The 17,865-nt window shown below is 39.2% G+C and overlaps 1 protein-coding gene across 14 annotated transcripts in view; it reads right to left on the reverse strand.

Moving 5' to 3' along the window:
• Window positions 1-17,865, reverse strand: part of HPS5 (HPS5 biogenesis of lysosomal organelles complex 2 subunit 2) — a 38,995-nt gene that overhangs the window by 15,589 nt on the left and 5,541 nt on the right. For 7 of the 14 annotated variants that reach the window (XR_004970447.1, XM_036325596.1, XM_036325598.1 and 4 more), the window contains 11 exons: window positions 16,381-16,491; window positions 16,139-16,203; window positions 15,498-15,690; window positions 14,285-14,418; window positions 9,224-9,436; window positions 8,651-8,722; window positions 5,673-5,761; window positions 3,866-4,044; window positions 3,015-3,173; window positions 2,015-2,201; window positions 973-1,096 (listed from right to left, as the gene is read on the reverse strand). Coding sequence is in view for 13 of the 14 variants with exons in the window: in XM_036325596.1 (XP_036181489.1) it covers window positions 973-1,096; window positions 2,015-2,201; window positions 3,015-3,173; window positions 3,866-4,044; window positions 5,673-5,761; window positions 8,651-8,722; window positions 9,224-9,436; window positions 14,285-14,418; window positions 15,498-15,690; window positions 16,139-16,203; window positions 16,381-16,491 (1,526 nt within the window). In the remaining variant the exon portion in view is untranslated. Of the gene's footprint in view, window positions 1-972; window positions 1,097-2,014; window positions 2,202-3,014; window positions 3,174-3,865; window positions 4,045-5,672; window positions 5,762-8,650; window positions 8,723-9,223; window positions 9,471-11,543; window positions 11,696-14,284; window positions 14,419-15,497; window positions 15,691-16,138; window positions 16,204-16,380; window positions 16,492-17,865 lie in introns of those variants that run through there. The other 7 variants (XM_036325603.1, XM_036325599.1, XM_036325602.1 and 4 more) reach the window with 7 other exon arrangements.

The raw sequence follows: 17,865 nt of genomic DNA on the forward strand, positions 1-17,865 counted from the left end.
CAGTTGGTAAGAGCACCCGCCCCCCATCCACCATGGTTAAGGTTTCAAACCCCAATCATGGCACATATAAGATTCAATGAATGAATGCATAAATAAGTGCAACAACAAATCAACGTGGGGTTTTTTTTTCTCTCTCTCTCTCTATAAATCAATAAATCTTTTTAAAAAAGAAAAAGGAAAAGGCAATGACTAATGATATATATAAACTGTTTCTTTGAGGGATGAGAAAAATACCAGATTTTTAAACTTTTGCTGTCTGTGGGTTAAAAAACCACATCTATAACAACTCAAATATCCAGCTACTCAAAGAGGGAAGCTAAATTCCCCAAGATGGAAATGAGAAGTTAACAGCTCCATATAACAGGTGATATGAGAAATAACCTAGAGACTTTACTTTTTCTCATTTAAAATGTCTTTCCAGTCCTGACTGGTGTGGCTCAGTTGGTTTAACATTGTCCCATGCACTGAAAGGTCCCCAGTTCAATTCCCAGTCAGGGCACATGCCCAGGTTGCAGGTTCAGTCCCAGGGAGGCAATTAATCCATGTTTTTCTCTCTTTCGCCCTCTCACCTTCCTCTCTCTGTAAAATCATTAAAAGCATTTTTTAAAATCCTATATAATAAAAGTCTAATATGCAAATCGACCAAACAGTGCAACAACCAGTGGAACTGGTCACTATGGCACACACTGACCACCAGCGGGCAGACGCTCAATGCTGGAGCTGCCCCCAGCCCACAGGCCCCAGACCAGCCAAGGCAGGTGCCAGTGGGGGCCCCTGATCACCCCGCCGGTCGCCCCACAGATTGGCCCTGATTGCCGGCCAGGCCTAGGGACCCTACCCATGCACAAATTTCATGCACTGGGCCTCTAGTAAATAAAATAAAATGGCTCTCCATTCTCAGCACAAAAGTACCTAAGGGGACAAAGAAAGTAAAACCAGAATGGGATTAAATGACAAGACTAATTAGTTTACCTTTCCTTGACAGCCTGAAGAGACACAAGAGGAGATGGAGAACGAAATGATAATGGAATGCCGAAGGGGAGAAAAGTTTCATTCTTATCTGTCTCAAACGTCACTGGAACATGAGAAACACTGTCTGATGAATTAAATCAAGGGAAAGAAACAAAATCTAATCATATGGGAGTTTTTTAACCTTTAAAGAAATTCTGAAATAAATAAACCAAAGGAAATGAAAGATTCAATACCAAAAACACAACTGACCCAGATACAAATGAGCAGAACACAGGTTTACAAGATGCATGGGATGGTCCACATATAAAACACTCAAGCAGGTACCTTCATTTTCCTACTAACCCTGAATCCCCACAAGTCAAAAAGGAAGTTAAAGTTTCTATTAATCTCTTCTCAACACTTCGGTCACAGGAATGCTCAAACATCAAAAAGTGTAGGCAATGGCCCCAAAATTGTAGTAATTTTTCAGTCCTAATGGAAAATAATTTGGTTAGTCAGAATAAAATTGCCCTGTTCCTTTGGTTAATGACGTCCTTTCTTAACCTTTCCAGCATTTTGATGCATGATTAAAATTAGGTACTTTATCAATGTTATCCTAAACATGAGGGGGAGGGAACAACTACACACAAATCCACTCTTCTACTCGTGAGTAGATCTACAGGTCTAGATGGAAAGTCTGTCAACATAATAAAAATTAACACCTTATAGGAAACTCTATGCACGAGATAATCCAGGCAAATAAAAGTGACAGAAAATTAGTGCTTCACATCTGCAACCAATAAAAGACAAACTCAGACCCTGGCCAGTGTGGGTCAGTTGGCTGAGTGTTGTCCAGTGCACAAAAGGTTGCTGGTTCAATTTCCGGTCAGGGTACTTGCCCAGGTTGCAAGTTCATTCCTTGGGAGGGGGCAGGCAGGAGGCAGCCGATCAATGTTCCCCTCACACATCAATGTTTCTCTCTCTCCCTCTCCCTTCCTCTCTCTCTAAAAAGTCAGTAAAAATATTTAAAAAATACATATATATAAAAAGACACACTCATCACCCTCATTTCCGTGTGAGCTGCAACACTGATCTGGCTGGTCCTCTTCTTGATGTGAGATGAATTCTTTAAGTCTCTCATCTTCTGAGAGGGTTTGGCTGTGAAGGGAACAAGTGTCTTCATCTGACTGACTGCCTCTTCTACTACTAATAATACGATAAATACCAGAGTCCAAGATGCTGAAACTTTCCTAAAAATGAAAAAGAATTCCAAAAAATCAAAGTAAAACTTTCCTTTATAACACAACGTAGCTTTTTAAGAGAAAAATCAATGGTAAAAGCAGCAAGTCAATAATAACATTTATGGCTTATTAGTACAAACTGGTGAGCAAGGTCTAGGCTCCTGGCAGCTGGGTTACAGCTAAGTGGAATCATGCTACCATATTTTTCTAGCTTGTCTCCATAAAGCGTGGCAGTGAGAATGGGGACTGAATGAGGCAAATCTGAGCTGCACTGAGACTCCAATTAGCATGAAGAATCTAAAATAATCGCATATTAGGAACAGAACAACTTAACTGTGTTGGAGGCTCTGAGGTGCATTTGCAAAAAGAATATAATTAAAAATGACAAAACAGCCGAAACCGGTTTGGCTCAGTGGATAGAGCGTCGGCCTGCGGACTGAAAGGTCCCAGGTTCGATTCCGGTCAAGGGCATATACCTGGGTTGCGAGCACATCCCCAGTGGGAGATGTGCAGGAGGCAGCTGATCGATGTTTCTCTCTCATCGATGTTTCTAATTCTCTATCTCTCTCCCTTCCTCTCTGTAAAAAAATCAATAAAATATATTTTTTTAAAAAAAATGACAAAACAAAATGTGGCTCCAAGACAAACCTAAACGAAGGCTTCATAGGGCTATCCAGCAGCTAACATAAAGCTCCCTTTGACCCCCCTCCAAAAATCTACTATATGGAAAGAAAGACAAGTTTTGGGATTCTAGAGGTGAGTACAACCTAAAGTAGAAAATCTTACTGTACAGAAAAACCCTTTAAAAGTGAGAATACTTACATGTGATGAAATGGAGCTTCTTCTACTGCTGCAAGCTGAATCCAAAGGTTCAAATTTTAAGATCAATTCTTCTAGTTGAGAAATCAAATCACTACAGGTTGTGAGATCCAGCTGAGATTTCAAGTGCTCCAATTTATCTACAGTCAATGATTTTCTTCCCTAATAAAAGGGTAAGTAGAAACCTAATAGAATAGCCTACTACATGTAACTAAATCTATATTCAAATGGCCCATATATTTAAAGAGGTCTAACATAAGATAAACCTCCGAAGTGCTTTAAAAAGGCTTAACAAGCAAATGAAAGAATTAATGAGAATTACCTTAGGAATTAAGACTTTAATTAGGATTTACCGTATGCACAATCATCCCCCTTAAAAAAAAGTCTGAAATTCAAATAAATTTGTGAGTAAACTTGATTTTTTTTTTTTTTTTAATATATTTTATTGATTTTTTACAGAGAGGAAGGGAGAGAGATAGAGAGTCAGAAACATCGATGAGAGAGAAACATCGACCAGCTGCCTCCTGCACATCCTCCACTGGGGATATGCCCGCAACCCAGGTACATGCCCTTGACCGGAATCGAACCTGGGACCTTTCAGTCCGCAGGCCGACGCTCTATCCACTGAGCCAAACCGGTCTCGGCTTGATTTTTTTTTTAATGGCAAGTATACCCTTTTTTTTACTCTCCACCCGCCCCTAGATTTATTTGTCATGCTTCCTTTGAGAATTTACTGCTGCTTTATCTATAGGTCAAATAGAAAGGGCTAGTTAAGCCAAAAAACTTTGTAGCACAATCTTGCACGCTAGGATGATTGTAACAGCCCAGAAGAACATGTAAGCTCTCTGACTCACTCTGCCAGCAATGAGAGAATTCTGGAACAGACAGCAAGTGTGAGCAGCCAGGTTCCAAAGGCTTCTCCTTAGCAGGCGTTCCACACAGCGTTCCACAGATAAGAGGGAAAGATGTGAGATTTTCCCATTTAGATGCAAACAGAACAGCTCATTCTTGAAGACAGCCACATCCTGAATATCTACAAAAACCAAAGGGTGGGTGAGCACACAAGATGTTAAACAAATATTCCTTTTCCATTTTTGCAAGGCTTGAAATTATTCTAATAAATTTACTTTTTCATTAGGTTTGGCTTGATTGAATTTCATCTTTTTATATTTTCATTTCAATGAAGAAATAATATTTTAGACACTATTCTAAAAAGAACAAGAATAAAAGAAACAGAGAAAGAAACATATCTCTCTGATCCAAAGTCCTATTTTAAAATGCTATTTTCTGTGAAAAGGAATTGGGACTTTAAAAGAGGACACTCTACATTAGAGACCAGACTATGACATTTATGAGAGTTATCATCTAGTGTCAAGTAATGGATTTTTAACATACTATGTAAAACAACAAACAGTTTATGAAAAAAAAAAAAAACACAGAATATCATGAAAGTACTTAATGGTAAACTATCACGAAAGGACTTTAAAAACTAGTTTTAATACCACTTATGTGGAATCTAATAAGATGGTCTCATAGAAACAGTAGAATGGTGGTTTCCAGGGACTGGGATTGTGGGGGAATTGGGGTATGTTGGTCAAAGGATACACACATGCAGGTAGAAGATGAATAAATTCTAGAGATCCAATGCACACCATTGTGACTATAGTAAAAAATACTATATTATATACTTCAAAGTTGTAAGAGATAGACCTTAAGTGATCTTACCATATTGCAATATAGTATAAACGTACCAACCAACACATTGTACAACCTTAAACATATACAATGTATATGTCAATTTTTGAAAGTCTAAAAAGAATAAACAAATTAGTTTTCATGGGATACCCTTACGGTACTTAATCCATAAGAAGTCAATGCTGCCCTAACCGGTTTGGCTCAGTGGATAGAGCGTCGGCCTTCAGACTCAAGGGTCCCAGGTTCGATTCCGGTCAGGGGCATGTACCTTGGTTGCGGGCACATTCCCAGTGGGAAGTGTGCGGGAGGCAGCTGATTGATGATTCTCTCTCATCGATGTTTCTGACTCTGTATCCCTCTCCCTTCCTCTCTGTAAAAAATCAATAAAATATATTTTTTTAAAAACACACACAAAAGAAGTCAATGCTGATCAGAATCAGTAAGTAATGCTTTCTTTCTTTTTATGTTTTTACAAAGCAGAAAATGAACCAAAAGTCAAATACACTCCTTGAGAAGCAATGCTAAAAAAGCTAAATATCTTACATTTCTGGTTTTAACCAAAAGAATACGGAGATTGTTCCCATAAGGACTTTTTGAACCCCAAACTATTGAGACACAAAACAGGAGCTAAAGCAAGACTTCCAATAGGAGGAAAAATTCAGGATAAGTAGGGGGGGGGAATTAACCCATTCAATTCTAAACAGTAGTTACTAATATTTAAGAATAAATAAAAACTATATTTAAAAGTTTAAAAGGCATGAAGAAATAAATAACTGAATATAAATTCACAAATGTATGCTTGTGAACTACCTTACAAAGGGAAACATCTATGATATTAATGTTTAAAAGAAATGTCAGCTTGTTCTGTTTTTTTACATCTTACACTACAAAAGAATCCTCCTATAATAATTCAATCTTTCATAAGCATGAGATTGTAAGTTACATAAAAAAGGAAAATATAATTACCTTTGACTTCACTCCAAAGAAGAACCTGAACGTTCTGAGGAACGAAAATATAAATTCCTCTTTCTGTCCAAGTCAACACACAATGCTCACTGCAAGAAAAAAAGGAAGGAATCAAGAGAATTCTAGTTTGCTCAGATACAGTTTATGATATAATTCCTTGCATTCAGACCCTCATATTAGCTATCAAAGTAAAATTAGCCTGTACAAAGAAAATATAAAAGTGTATCAGCCAATCAAGTCCTGAAACCTACCTCTTTTCTGTCTCTAACAACTGCTAAAAAAAGTTATATAATGCCCACTGGGAAAAATTCAATTATATATGCTAAATATCTTCTAGAAAAAGAAGAAAAAAGGCTGGTATCTTTCCTGATGTTTGTTAAACCTGCTAAACTTCCCATGTGTTATGACAGGGAAACATTTAAAACAAAGACTAAACATAGCACCTCCCCACCAGTCACTGCTCCAGTGAGCTACTTTAAGGGATGGTAATATTTTTATATTCTTAGTTGTGTGTGAGCAAGAAAGGTTGGAAACTCCCAGTCAACTATGTGCCAGGAGCTTTACTGAAGATTCTACTTAAATTATCTAAGCCTGTAGCAACTCATCAAGGTAAGTGTGTTGTCTGTATTTATTTTTTTAATTTGAAGTGCAGAAACATGAAAATATATGCCCAAAGCCATTCAGCATGAATGCATAAGAGTCAGAATTTATACCAAGAACCCTCTGGCTCCAAAACCTAGACTTTTCTCTCTATGCCTCCCAAAATCTACTTCCTCTCTTATTTATCCTCTCCAACTGTTATCTGGAATCCAAATTATTCCTCTTGACTGCATTCTCAAAAAGATTTCCTAACTGCCAAACCAATAACCCTTCCTCGTTTCTTTTCTTGATCCCTAAGCAAGGGCCAATCCTGCTGGCTGTCCTTCTTTCCAGAATCTTGCCTCGCTGGACTCTGGGACACTGCACTTTCTTGGTCCACTTTCCTTTCCAGTTCCTGCTCTGGTTCTCTTCATCTCTGATCAGCTCTTTCTATAATCCTTTGCTCATATATCTCACTTACTCTCTCAAAGCTACTACTATTTTTTACACACCACTGGTAATCTCTGCTTCTTGGCTTCACCCAGGCATCATTCCCCAACTTATAATGCTCTCATTCTAGCCACCTCTCAAGGATCAGAAGTTGTACTCACCTCTGAAGTCCTTCTCTGATGGCTCACAGCAATTGCTTTTCCTCCTGCACCCAGACTACCTCTTGCCAACCCTGATCATGGGGCATTAATCATGTACTGCACTGTCACAACTCTTACTTTTTTATTGTTGTTAAACTTTTTGTAGAAATAAACCATATCTCTCCAACAAAATATAACCTTGAGATCAGGGACATTTTTTTTAATGTACCCAAGAGTACTAAAAATTGTACCATTTAACAATGAAACTAAGACTGATATTTAACACAAATATTAAACATTTTGCCAATATTAGAGCCAGATCTTTGTCACAAAGATGGAAAATATGGTCAGAATCCTAGTCTAAAGTAAGTAAAATTAGAAGGCTGCCTTCAGGAGCCAAAGGAGAAAAAATGAGAGGCTAGAGGATCCCTGAATAAAGAGATATAGGATCATGATTTTGATACTAAACTTGATATTCAACTTGGAAAGATCCCTTAGGAGTAGCAAACTAGATTCGATTGGGGGTGGTGATTAGGGAATAGATAAGAGCTGATACTTTGTAATTTATATATCCCTCATCCCCTATCCCTTCACTGATAACAGACTGGGACACAAGCCTAACAGCATTGTTTAAGAAGGGAAGGTGATACCAATGTACTCAAAAAGAAAGTACAAAATTTGCTTTCTTGTAGGATTTGTGGGTATAACAGTAATGGTTACCACAAGACACAGTATACAGGTAGGAAATAACAGAAACAAAGGAATAATAGCTCTACAAGAGAACCAAGCAAACTGTAGTCTTGCTATTAGAAAACATACTTTTGGGTACGGGACTTCCCCATACCCCACACACTATAGTCCACAAGTATTTATTAATTGTCTATATATGCCAGGCATTATACCAAGCACTGAAAATAAATAGTGAATAAAACAGACATGGCACCCTCATTAAGTTTACTGTCTAAGAGTAAGATAGGCATAAATATTGCATGCATATGTAATTTTAAACTGTGATAAGAGCCATAAAGAAAGTTTTTTTATTATGCTTTATCTAATTGTGAAAAAAATAACTGTCTCCAGTAAATTTCAGGATACTTTACAATTTACTTTCAAATACTTCAGTGTAGGTAGTGAGACATATACATACATTAGTTAGGGGCAATTAGTTAACATTTCAAGTGTTCAAAAAAAAATCACATTCTAAGAACAATTAGTTAGCCTTTGAAAAACCCCAATCAAGAGTCTACACTTCAGGGTACCTATAGTCAGCTCTAAATAATATTCTCTGAATCTGCATTAGAGACCTTATGCATTGGCCAAATATTTTCCATTGTTGAAATAAGTAGAGTTCCAGACATATAGATTTGGCTGGAAATCACACTGGCATCCCCATGCTTACAGAACAAGGTGTAAGAATTGGCAAGCCCAGCAGCTGACAGCCTTTAGTAGCACTCTGGGATGCCACTTAATGGTGGACTTTTGCACTGAATCCAACTAGAAGGCTAACTGAACCCTGATATTAAAATATGGCCAGCTGAGTCTACCTCAGGTAGATCTTTCATGCAAGGCACTTGTCAGAATACCTAAAGGACCGAGAGCCAAAGTTTCACCAAGCTTACAAGAACAAGTTCTACAACTATTTTTGTCCTTGCATGCTAAGAATTAAAATTTAATACAAAAATAATCTTTAAAAGATAACTGCCCCTGAGCAAGAAACAGAGAAAAGGTTTTGTGCGCGCGTGTGTGTGCGCGTGAGCGTGTGCCCGCGCGCGCGCACGCGCATTTCAAGGATCAAATTGAGAAACTTACCTAAGATGCAAGAGTTTGGGGAAAGACAAAGACTGGGAGGATCCAACTGTATGATCATACTGAGGTTCTGATCTAGGAAGTAAACACACCCATTGATTTCATCACAACATAAAAGCATGTTTTCCCTCCATAGGAAAATGTTTGCCTCCAAATGCCTAATTACATGTGCCTTACTCCATTTGCTTTAAATCATATGAAAGATAATTGGTGGAAAGACTTTTGGTTTTCTGAATCTTTTATGGCATAATCTTTAACACATATAAAATATCAGAGACTTCGCCCTGGCTGGTTTGGCTCAGTGGATAGAGTGTTGGCGTGCAGACTGAAGGGTCCCAGGTTTGATTCCGGTCAGGGGCACATGGCTGGGTTGTGGGCTCCATCCCCAGTAGGGGGTGTGCGGGAGGCAGCCGATCAATGATTCTCTCTCATCACTGATGTTTCTATCTCACTCTTCCTCTCCCTTCCTCTCTGAAATCAATAAAAATACATTAAAAAAAAAAATCAGAGACTTCAACCCAACATCTCCATGAAAGTTCCTCAAATACTCCCTACCAGGCATACAAATCACCTTACCTGAGAGTAATCACAGGGAGAGGTGGTGATGAGAGGAGTTTCTTAAACTGATGTGTACTTATAACTTCCCCATCAAAGTTCACTTCCCACATTCTGGAGCCAGGACGAGCACAATATATTAGAGGTTGCTGGCCCGCAGCACACCTTCCAGGGAAGAAACAAGCTCCATATTCTCCATCTCTTTCCTTGTTTCCAATTTTCCAAAATTTTTCTCTAATACCCAAAAAGGAAGAGAAAGCATGTTTACCTACAAAAAGTCAAAAACAATGGCACTACAAATCAGCATGGCCATAATAATTCTACCCACAATGTCTTCTCATTATTCATATGAGAGGTATACTACTGGACAGAACACAGAATGGAAAGGTCAAAACAAGGTTCTAGCAATGAGTTGCCATTAACTCTTTCTGTGACAGGAAGCAAACCATTTCACATGTCTATTATCCACAGAAGGAGTGCAGAATTAATGTGATGACCCTTTTCAAACCTAAAAAAATGGGTGTTACCAAACCATTTCATACATCTGTAAATCCTACTGATTGCTTCCCAAATCACCTTGTTCTTTGGCCATTCCATGGAAAAGCTAATCTACCTCTCCAGCACTGTTTCCAAGCCACTCCCCTGCCACAAACACCCAATAATCTCCTTACTCTTTCCTCAAAATGCTAAATCCTTCTGGAACTCTGTTCCCTTATGATTACATGAGTTAGATATATTTGAGTTTAACACACTGTCTGGAACATGGAAGGTGATGATGATGATGTCGTCTTTTTCTAAAAACTCCTTTTCTTACTCTTCATGACTTAGTGCCATCATTCTTCCTCTGAGATTTCCCTGACCCCCATAAGCTGAATTACATGCTTCCCATGCTATGTTTTCATAGCACTTACAACATTATATATGGTAATTGTGTCTATTTGAACAGATTATGACTTTCTCAAAGACAAAGGCCATTTCTTGTTCCTCTTTGGTTGAATCCCCAGTATATAGCACAGCATCTGGACCATAGAAAGCACTCAATATAATGTAGTGCTTTGTATACTCAACCCCCCCCCTTTTTTTTTTTAGCTGTAAAGTTGGTGGCTTTGTCATTGAATTAATACACTCAAACCCTCTTATTAGAGAATGATCTAATATGCTCTTTAGTGTGAATTTACTATTGACTTAGATAATTCAATAAATAACTCTGTCCTTATTTCCTTCATGAATAAAATACATTAGCCTTACTCTGAGAACATGAATGTGAAAGTCCCTAGAAATGTGCAATATTTTATTACTTATGTTCCTTATTTGGGAAATAAAATATATTTCTTGCTTATTTTATATCGTCTATGATGCTTAATACAATGCTAAGGATCCAGAGAAGTAGAATAAATGTTTGCCAAGTGAAGAAATACAGTCAGCTCATTTGTTTGCTCATTAATCTTGTTTTCTACAATTTCAAACAATATATGACAGGCACTTCATATACATTACCTTAGTTAATCCTGAAAACTATCTACATCCTGGAAGGGGAAACTGTTATTTTGCACAGCTTAAAAAGTGGCAGAATTGCCGTAACCGGTTTGGCTCGGTGGATAGAGCGTCGGCCTGCGGACTGAGGGGTCCCGGGTTTGGTTCCGGTCAAGGGCATGTACCTTGGTTGCAGGCACATCCCCAGTGGGAGGTGTGCAGGAGGCAGCTGATCAATGTTTCTCTCTCATCGATGTTTCTAGCTCTCTGTCTCTCTCCCTTCCTCTCTGTAAAAAATCAATAAAATATATTTTTTTTAAAAAGTGGCAGAACCACGGCTCGCGAACCACATGCAGCTCTTTGGCCCCTTGAGTGTGGGTCTTCCACAAAATACCACACGGGCGCGCACGTAAAGTGCGATTGAAACTTCGTGGCCCATGCACAGAAGTCGGTATTTTGTGGAAGAGCCACACTCCAGGGGCTAAAGAGCCACATACGGCTCGTGAGCCGTGGTTTGCCGAGCCGCAGTTTGCCGGCCACTGTCCTAGCCGGTTTGGCTCAATGGATAGAGCATCCGCCTGTAGAGGATCCTGGGTTCGATTCCGGTAAAGGGCACATGCCTGGGTTGTGGGCTTGATCCCCAATAGGGGGTGTGGAGGAGGCAGCTGATCAATGATTCTCTCTCATCATTGATGTTTCTATCACTCCCTCTCCCTTCCTCTCTGAAATCAATAAAAATACATTTTAAAAATATATAAAAAATAAATAAAAAGTGCCAGAACCAGCCCTGGCCAGTGTGGCTCAGTTGGTTGGAGCATCATCCTGTGCACCAGAAGGTCAAGAGTTCAATTCCCAGTCAGGCACATACCCAGTTTTTGGGTTCGATCCCCAGTCAGGGTGCATACAATTGATAAATTAGCCTCGCCTGTGTGGCTCTGTATTGAGCGTCAACCTGTGAACCAGGAAGTCCAGGTTCAATTCTTGGTCAGAGCATATGCCCAGGTTTCAGGCTTGATCTCCAGTAGGGAGCCTGCAGGAGAGAGTTGATCAATGATTTCCATCTCTCCCTCTCTGAAATCAATAAAAATCTATATATATAAAAGTGTAATATGCAAATCAACCAGACGGTGGAACAACCAGTTGGCTATGATACACACTGACCACCAGAGGGCAGACGCTCAACGCAGGAGCTGCCCCCAGCCCACAGGTCCTGATCACCCAATGGGGAACTGGGAACCGGGGGTGGGTGGCAGCAGACGTGGGCAGTGCCATGGCCCCGATCGCCCCACACACAGAGGGCAACCAGTGGTGGCAGGGGGCAGGGCCAGCAAGTGGGCAGGAACTGTCAATCTCTTGGTCCCTCCTCCGGCCAGCAGGCTCCAATCGCCCAATGGGGAACCAGAAACCAGGGTGGGTGGCGGCAGACGTGGGTGGCGCTGGGGCCCCGATCACCCTGGCAGACGTGGTGGCATGGCGGGGGTGGGGCTCGCTGCTGGCAGCTGGGGAAGATCAGCCCTGATTGCAGGGCAGACCTAGGGACCCTACCCGGGCATGAATTTCATGTGCTGGGCCTCTAGTATATTTAAAAAGGAAAAAATTATGGTACTATCCATGTCTCCAAAACTGAATTCTAACTTACTAAAATTGGGCATTTCTAAAATATGTTATTTTAGCAGTAAATTCTATGTTATTCTCATAACCAACTCTAGCCACACCCCTGTGAAATGGCAAAATAATGATTAGCAACTCTAGGTTTATTGCAGAGGGAAAAATAAACCTCGACTTATTTAGCTCTTAATTTTAAAGTGTTTCATATATACAATTTCATCAGATCCTCCAAACAATCCTAATAAAGTGTTTTCAGTCAGTGTTCTGACTATTAGAATTTCAGCCAAAAATTTTTTTAATTCATTTCAAAGAGGGAGAGGGGAAAAGAGATAGAAACATCAATGATGAGAGAGAATCAACTAACGGCTGCCCCGCTTCACACCCTTCAGTGTGCAGGCCGATGCTCTAGCCACTGAGCCAAACTGGCTAGGGCTCAGCCAAATTTCTGAATTGGGCCACTTGATAAACTTGGAAGCTTACAGATGAAAAATAATTAAGAACTTTGTGAAATTAACAAGCATTTTATAAAATCTCAAGGGTGGAGTTAATGGCCAAAGGTCCAATGTCAAAGAATGTATTAGAGGTAACTGAAGTAACTGAGGTAACAGGAAGGGCACAGAATCAGGACAGAAAGGTTCTAGTCTCTCCCCAGCTAAGCCTCAGCTTTCTGATCTACAAAAATTAAAGGGTGACACAAGATGATCTCCAGTTCTGTTAAGTCTAACTTCACCACTGAACTATAGTCTGAAATAAGTCCAAAGCAAGTGCATCATCCTTCCTACTGATTGCATGTAAACTGACCACTTGTATCTCAAAGCCTTGCCTTTCTGCTATCCAGCTAGGTTCTCTGATATCAGACACTTGCCACCTGCTATAACTGGCCTCCTTCCCATATGCCTTTCTTATCCCAAGCAAAAAAAGCAAAGTACATCTCTCTTCATCCTTTCCTCTACCATCCCTGACAGTCAGCACACATTTCTTCAAACCTTTTGCAATAAATATCCTCCTGCTTTCTCAAATAGCAGTCTCCTGAGATACATGAACCCCTGGAAATAGACTTTCCAAGCCTGGATAGTTCTAAAGGAATCAATTCCAAACTCTGATTTTCTATATGTACACTTTCTTAAAAATGACCTGAGAACCCACCTGCTCAGTGTGGCATTTAAAGCTGTCGTTCTCAGTGTGATGCCAATTAAACAACTTTTTTCCTACAACTCCTCTACTTAATCCAGATTGGCAAATTCTAGAATATGCTCACTTTTCCCCAAAGGGCTGTTCCTTCCTGCTAGAATATCCCCCCTGCACCTCTTCCTCCAGACTTCATTTACCAAAAATCCTCATCAAAATTACTGGAGCTGGCTAGTAGATTCACTATACAATTCTCTCTTGTGTATGCTCAAAACTCCAAAAATATTTTTAAATGGGAAGGTCCTAAGGAATTTTTTCGGGGGAAGGGGGTTTTGGGGGAAGAAAGGGAGCCTGTGAAAATTTCCCTGCAGTGAGAATGGCTGAGGAACTTCTGCACAGTGATATATATTCATTTCCTATTCTGTCCTGGTATTGCACAGATACCTTTAATATATTCCTTTGCCATTCATTGGACTTTTGGCTCTACCCTTGAGATTTTGGTAGAGTATTTGTCAGCTTCACAATTTCTTAATTATTCTTCATCTAATTTTACACTTTAGTAAAATTCCATTAAATATACAACAAATTCAATTAAGGAAACTTCCCTGGTTCCCCATATTAAAACAAGCCTTATTTGGCCTTTCTTCATGGCACTTAGACCATGATTCACATAGAGTTAATAGTTCTCCTAGTCACCCACTTCACTGAATCAATATCCTCTATCTCTTCTCTACTCTCTAACATCAGCTTGCACACAGCTGGTTCCTTATGAATATCTGTATAATTAAATTAAAGGGATGGGTTACACTATTTCTAAGTCCTTTCCAGCTCTTAAATTCTGTATATCCTATGACACATGGTTGGTCAATATACCTTTCAGTGTCACACAAGAAGGATCTAGTGAGTGAAGATATAAGTAGTCTTCCATCCAAATAATCTAACTGGACAACACAGGAGTCAACTGTTGTTATTGTCTGAACAGGAAACATCACAAAGGTAACAGCTGCCTAAAAGGAACATAACAAAGAAATACAGTTTATTTATCATTACATATACACATAACCTCCTTCTCTACCTTTTAAATGCAAATACCTTGAATAGCAAAATAAAAACTTTTAAGGGACCAAATTTAATTTGCCTGTTGGAATATCAAAGTTATGTGAAATAATTTGGTACACAACTGCAGAAGAGAAATCTTAAGGCTCTCTTAGTGATGATCCAAACTGAGAGGTTGGAATGAAAAGATGAAGCAAGTTTTCAAATATGTAAGGAAATTTTTCATTTGTAGACAGCATTTCTCCCTTTGGAAGAAAGACAAATTAGGGCTGTACTATGTGTCAGGTTCCAATTATATTTTGGATCAAGACTATAAAGAATCAAGTGATAACTTGATGGGTCATTACAAGCAAACCAGAAGAATATTATGATATGGTAATTAAAATAATTTAGCCAATGGTAGTTAGATCTCTTTTCTGCCAGGATCATACATGGAAATAAGGCAATGAAAAGACAAGTTACCCACTTCCTATATAATAAATAAACTTTGAAGAGAGACAGTGCGAAGCTGGCTTAATAACAGACTGGAGCATTCTGGTCGGGTAACCTGAGACTCAACCCTTCCATCCCAATAACGGTGACACAAAGCCTGGGATCCTCCACAGCTGAGCACAATCCAGGAGGTGCCTTTAAGATTCCATTCTCACCATCCTCAGGGAAAATATACCTAGACCCATGAATTTCTTCTACCCTTACAAAGGAGCCTGGGCAACTGATGCCATTTTATTCACACAACTAATAAATTGGCATCTTTCTTAATAGCCTAGTATTAAATAATGCTTTATTTAAGTTAGCCATACAGATAAATTATGAAGTACTATAATAGACTTAAGTTAGCTCACAGAAGCCATTCTGCAACAGAATCAAGCTAAACCAGGCTCCCATATGTACCACATACTAACAAGTCTCTCAAAATTAATATTCTGGGTTCTAGATCAGTCCCCCCAAAAATTTGGTCATTTATTTGAAATTCCGTGACATAACACCTTTTATCTCACCCACATATGCAAATAACTGGACTGATTCTTACCCTTGCTTGTTTAGAAGTGTTGAGTTTGATGGCTGAAACTTTCCCCATATGATCACCTACAAAAACTCTAAGAATCGCTGTATCCCAACAGAGAGCTGTAACTTTTCGGCCCTTGTGTTCTGAAGACACATAAATTCGTTCTGGTTTCCCACGACGCTCTTGATTTAATTCCCAAACAACTACAAAGCCTTGACTGCAAAAATTGAGACAAAGAAGCAAATTTTCGGCAATGGTGAAAAGGTACAATTTAATTGCATAACAGTATCAACTATACTAAATATATATGTAAACTTGTTCTTTAGAAAAGAGGAAATAAAAAATCAAGGTATTTATTTCCTTGCATTAGTCCACCAATCCAAAATAACAGAACTCAGATGTTCTAAATTATCTGTTACCTTTCCCTTTTAAGACCACTGAAATGTTGTTGCCTCATTTTAGCAGTTTCCACAAACACTATGGCAACTGACTGTCCATCCTGGTTTGTTGGGGAATGAGAGGCTTCCCACGACGTAGGACTTTCAGTGCTAAAAACTGGGACAGTCCTAGGCAAATCAGGATGGTTGGTCACCTTACACACAGCTACATTTGTTCATTTAAAATGCATCTGGATAAGGTCAGATAGTTTTGAAACAGTTTCTCACCTGGTAGCTACAGCAACATAATCATCATCATGTGAACAACAGGCAACCTGAGAAATTGCTCCTTCCTAGAGCACAAAAAGGAAAAATTTTAGGCAGTTGCACAAAAATGGTATTTTTTTTTTCACTTTTAAATCTCAAGTTTTATATTTTTCTTTTATTCCAAATGAGTATTTAGAATGGAGAAATTGGCATTTATGAAAGATACTCCGAATGGTATATGACAGAGCTATCCTTAATCTTACCCTATGTGAAAGAAAGAGCCTGTGCTTCCAGCCTTCTTTTTGGATGAGGTTGAGACCTCCTCCTGAACTGCCCAAAGCCAACCATTTCCGAGATACAGCTATGCTCGTGCACTAAAAACATGTAAACAGACAAGAGTGAGATCACCACAGTCATTTAATCAAATAAACTATGCACTGGAAATACATACTGAGGATCTGCGTACCAGGTTCCTCTCCCAGCCACCCCCTGCCCAGCTGGATACCACAAAATGGCACTCATGCTCTCATTCTAGTGTACTGAAAAATACATAAGAAAGAACATTTTGGCTTTAAATTGTTAATTTTTGAATCTCAAAATGGCTGAATAGGCTCAATTATATAAATGAGTAATTCATCTCTTGTAGAATTTAGCTTGGTTATTCCAACTCTGACCACAATGATGGAGGATCAATTATGTCTCCAGGGAATACACCACCACTTTAATCATTTGTTCACTCCAATAATTTCGCATTTGTATAATCAACACAAACATCCAAAGCTTTTAGAGCAAGTGAGACTGCAGAGGAAACAGATAAAGATCACTACGTACTATTTTCCCCTACACCCTCACCCTGATGATTCCTCTCCTTATCCACCAGAGAAAGCAGTGGCGAGGCTGTACCCCTGGTAAAATTGTTGCTTGGCTGACACACAGACATTCCCAACCCTCTTCAACCTTGCTGCTTTCCACCTCAGAAGCTAGAAAACCTAAACACTTACTTGCCCAGTTTCTCTTGCAGTTATGGGGAGTCATGTGGCTCAAATCCAGCTAATAAAACTAAAACGATGGGGCTTCTTGGAAAACCCCACCTTCCCAGATAAAAGTCAGAGTCCAAAAACTAAGAAAGCCTTTACCTTTGGCCCCCTTTTTCTTGCTTGAGATACTAATGGACACATCAAGATTAGAGCCAGGATACTTATCTTGCAACTGTGACTAAAAACCAACATATGGATGATGGTAGAACAGAAAATGGAGAGCCTGGGTCCTCGTGGAAATCACTGGGCCACAACACTATATCCAGAAATACTAACCTCCAACAAGGTTCATAACACCATTAATGCTTAAGCCACTATTGGTAAGGTATTCTGTAACTTGCAGCTAAAAACATGTCTGATATCGACCCTTAAAATTGTTGCTCATATTATTTTGCCCATTACTTCCTATTCTCCCTTTGCTCAGAGGCTACAATGGTACTTTGGGTGAGAGAAAAAGTGTAAAAATAAAATTATTTTAAAATTGGTTATGAGACTTGTTCTTCACCATGTTATTCCTGAGTTTATCAAAAGAACTCAGTATTTGAGGGAAGCACATGAGATAACGACTTTTGCTACAGAACTAATAACTTTTGCTCTGTTCCCTAAAATGGAGTGTACATCAAATTCCTTGTTTTGGAATGAGGTTAGTTTAACAGCAGAGGTTCATGTTGCTCAAAACTCATTTATACTATTTTATTTTCAATCAAATAC

This window comes from Myotis myotis, unplaced genomic scaffold, assembly GCF_014108235.1.
Source record: "Myotis myotis isolate mMyoMyo1 unplaced genomic scaffold, mMyoMyo1.p scaffold_m19_p_10, whole genome shotgun sequence".
NCBI lineage: Eukaryota > Metazoa > Chordata > Mammalia > Chiroptera > Vespertilionidae > Myotis > Myotis myotis.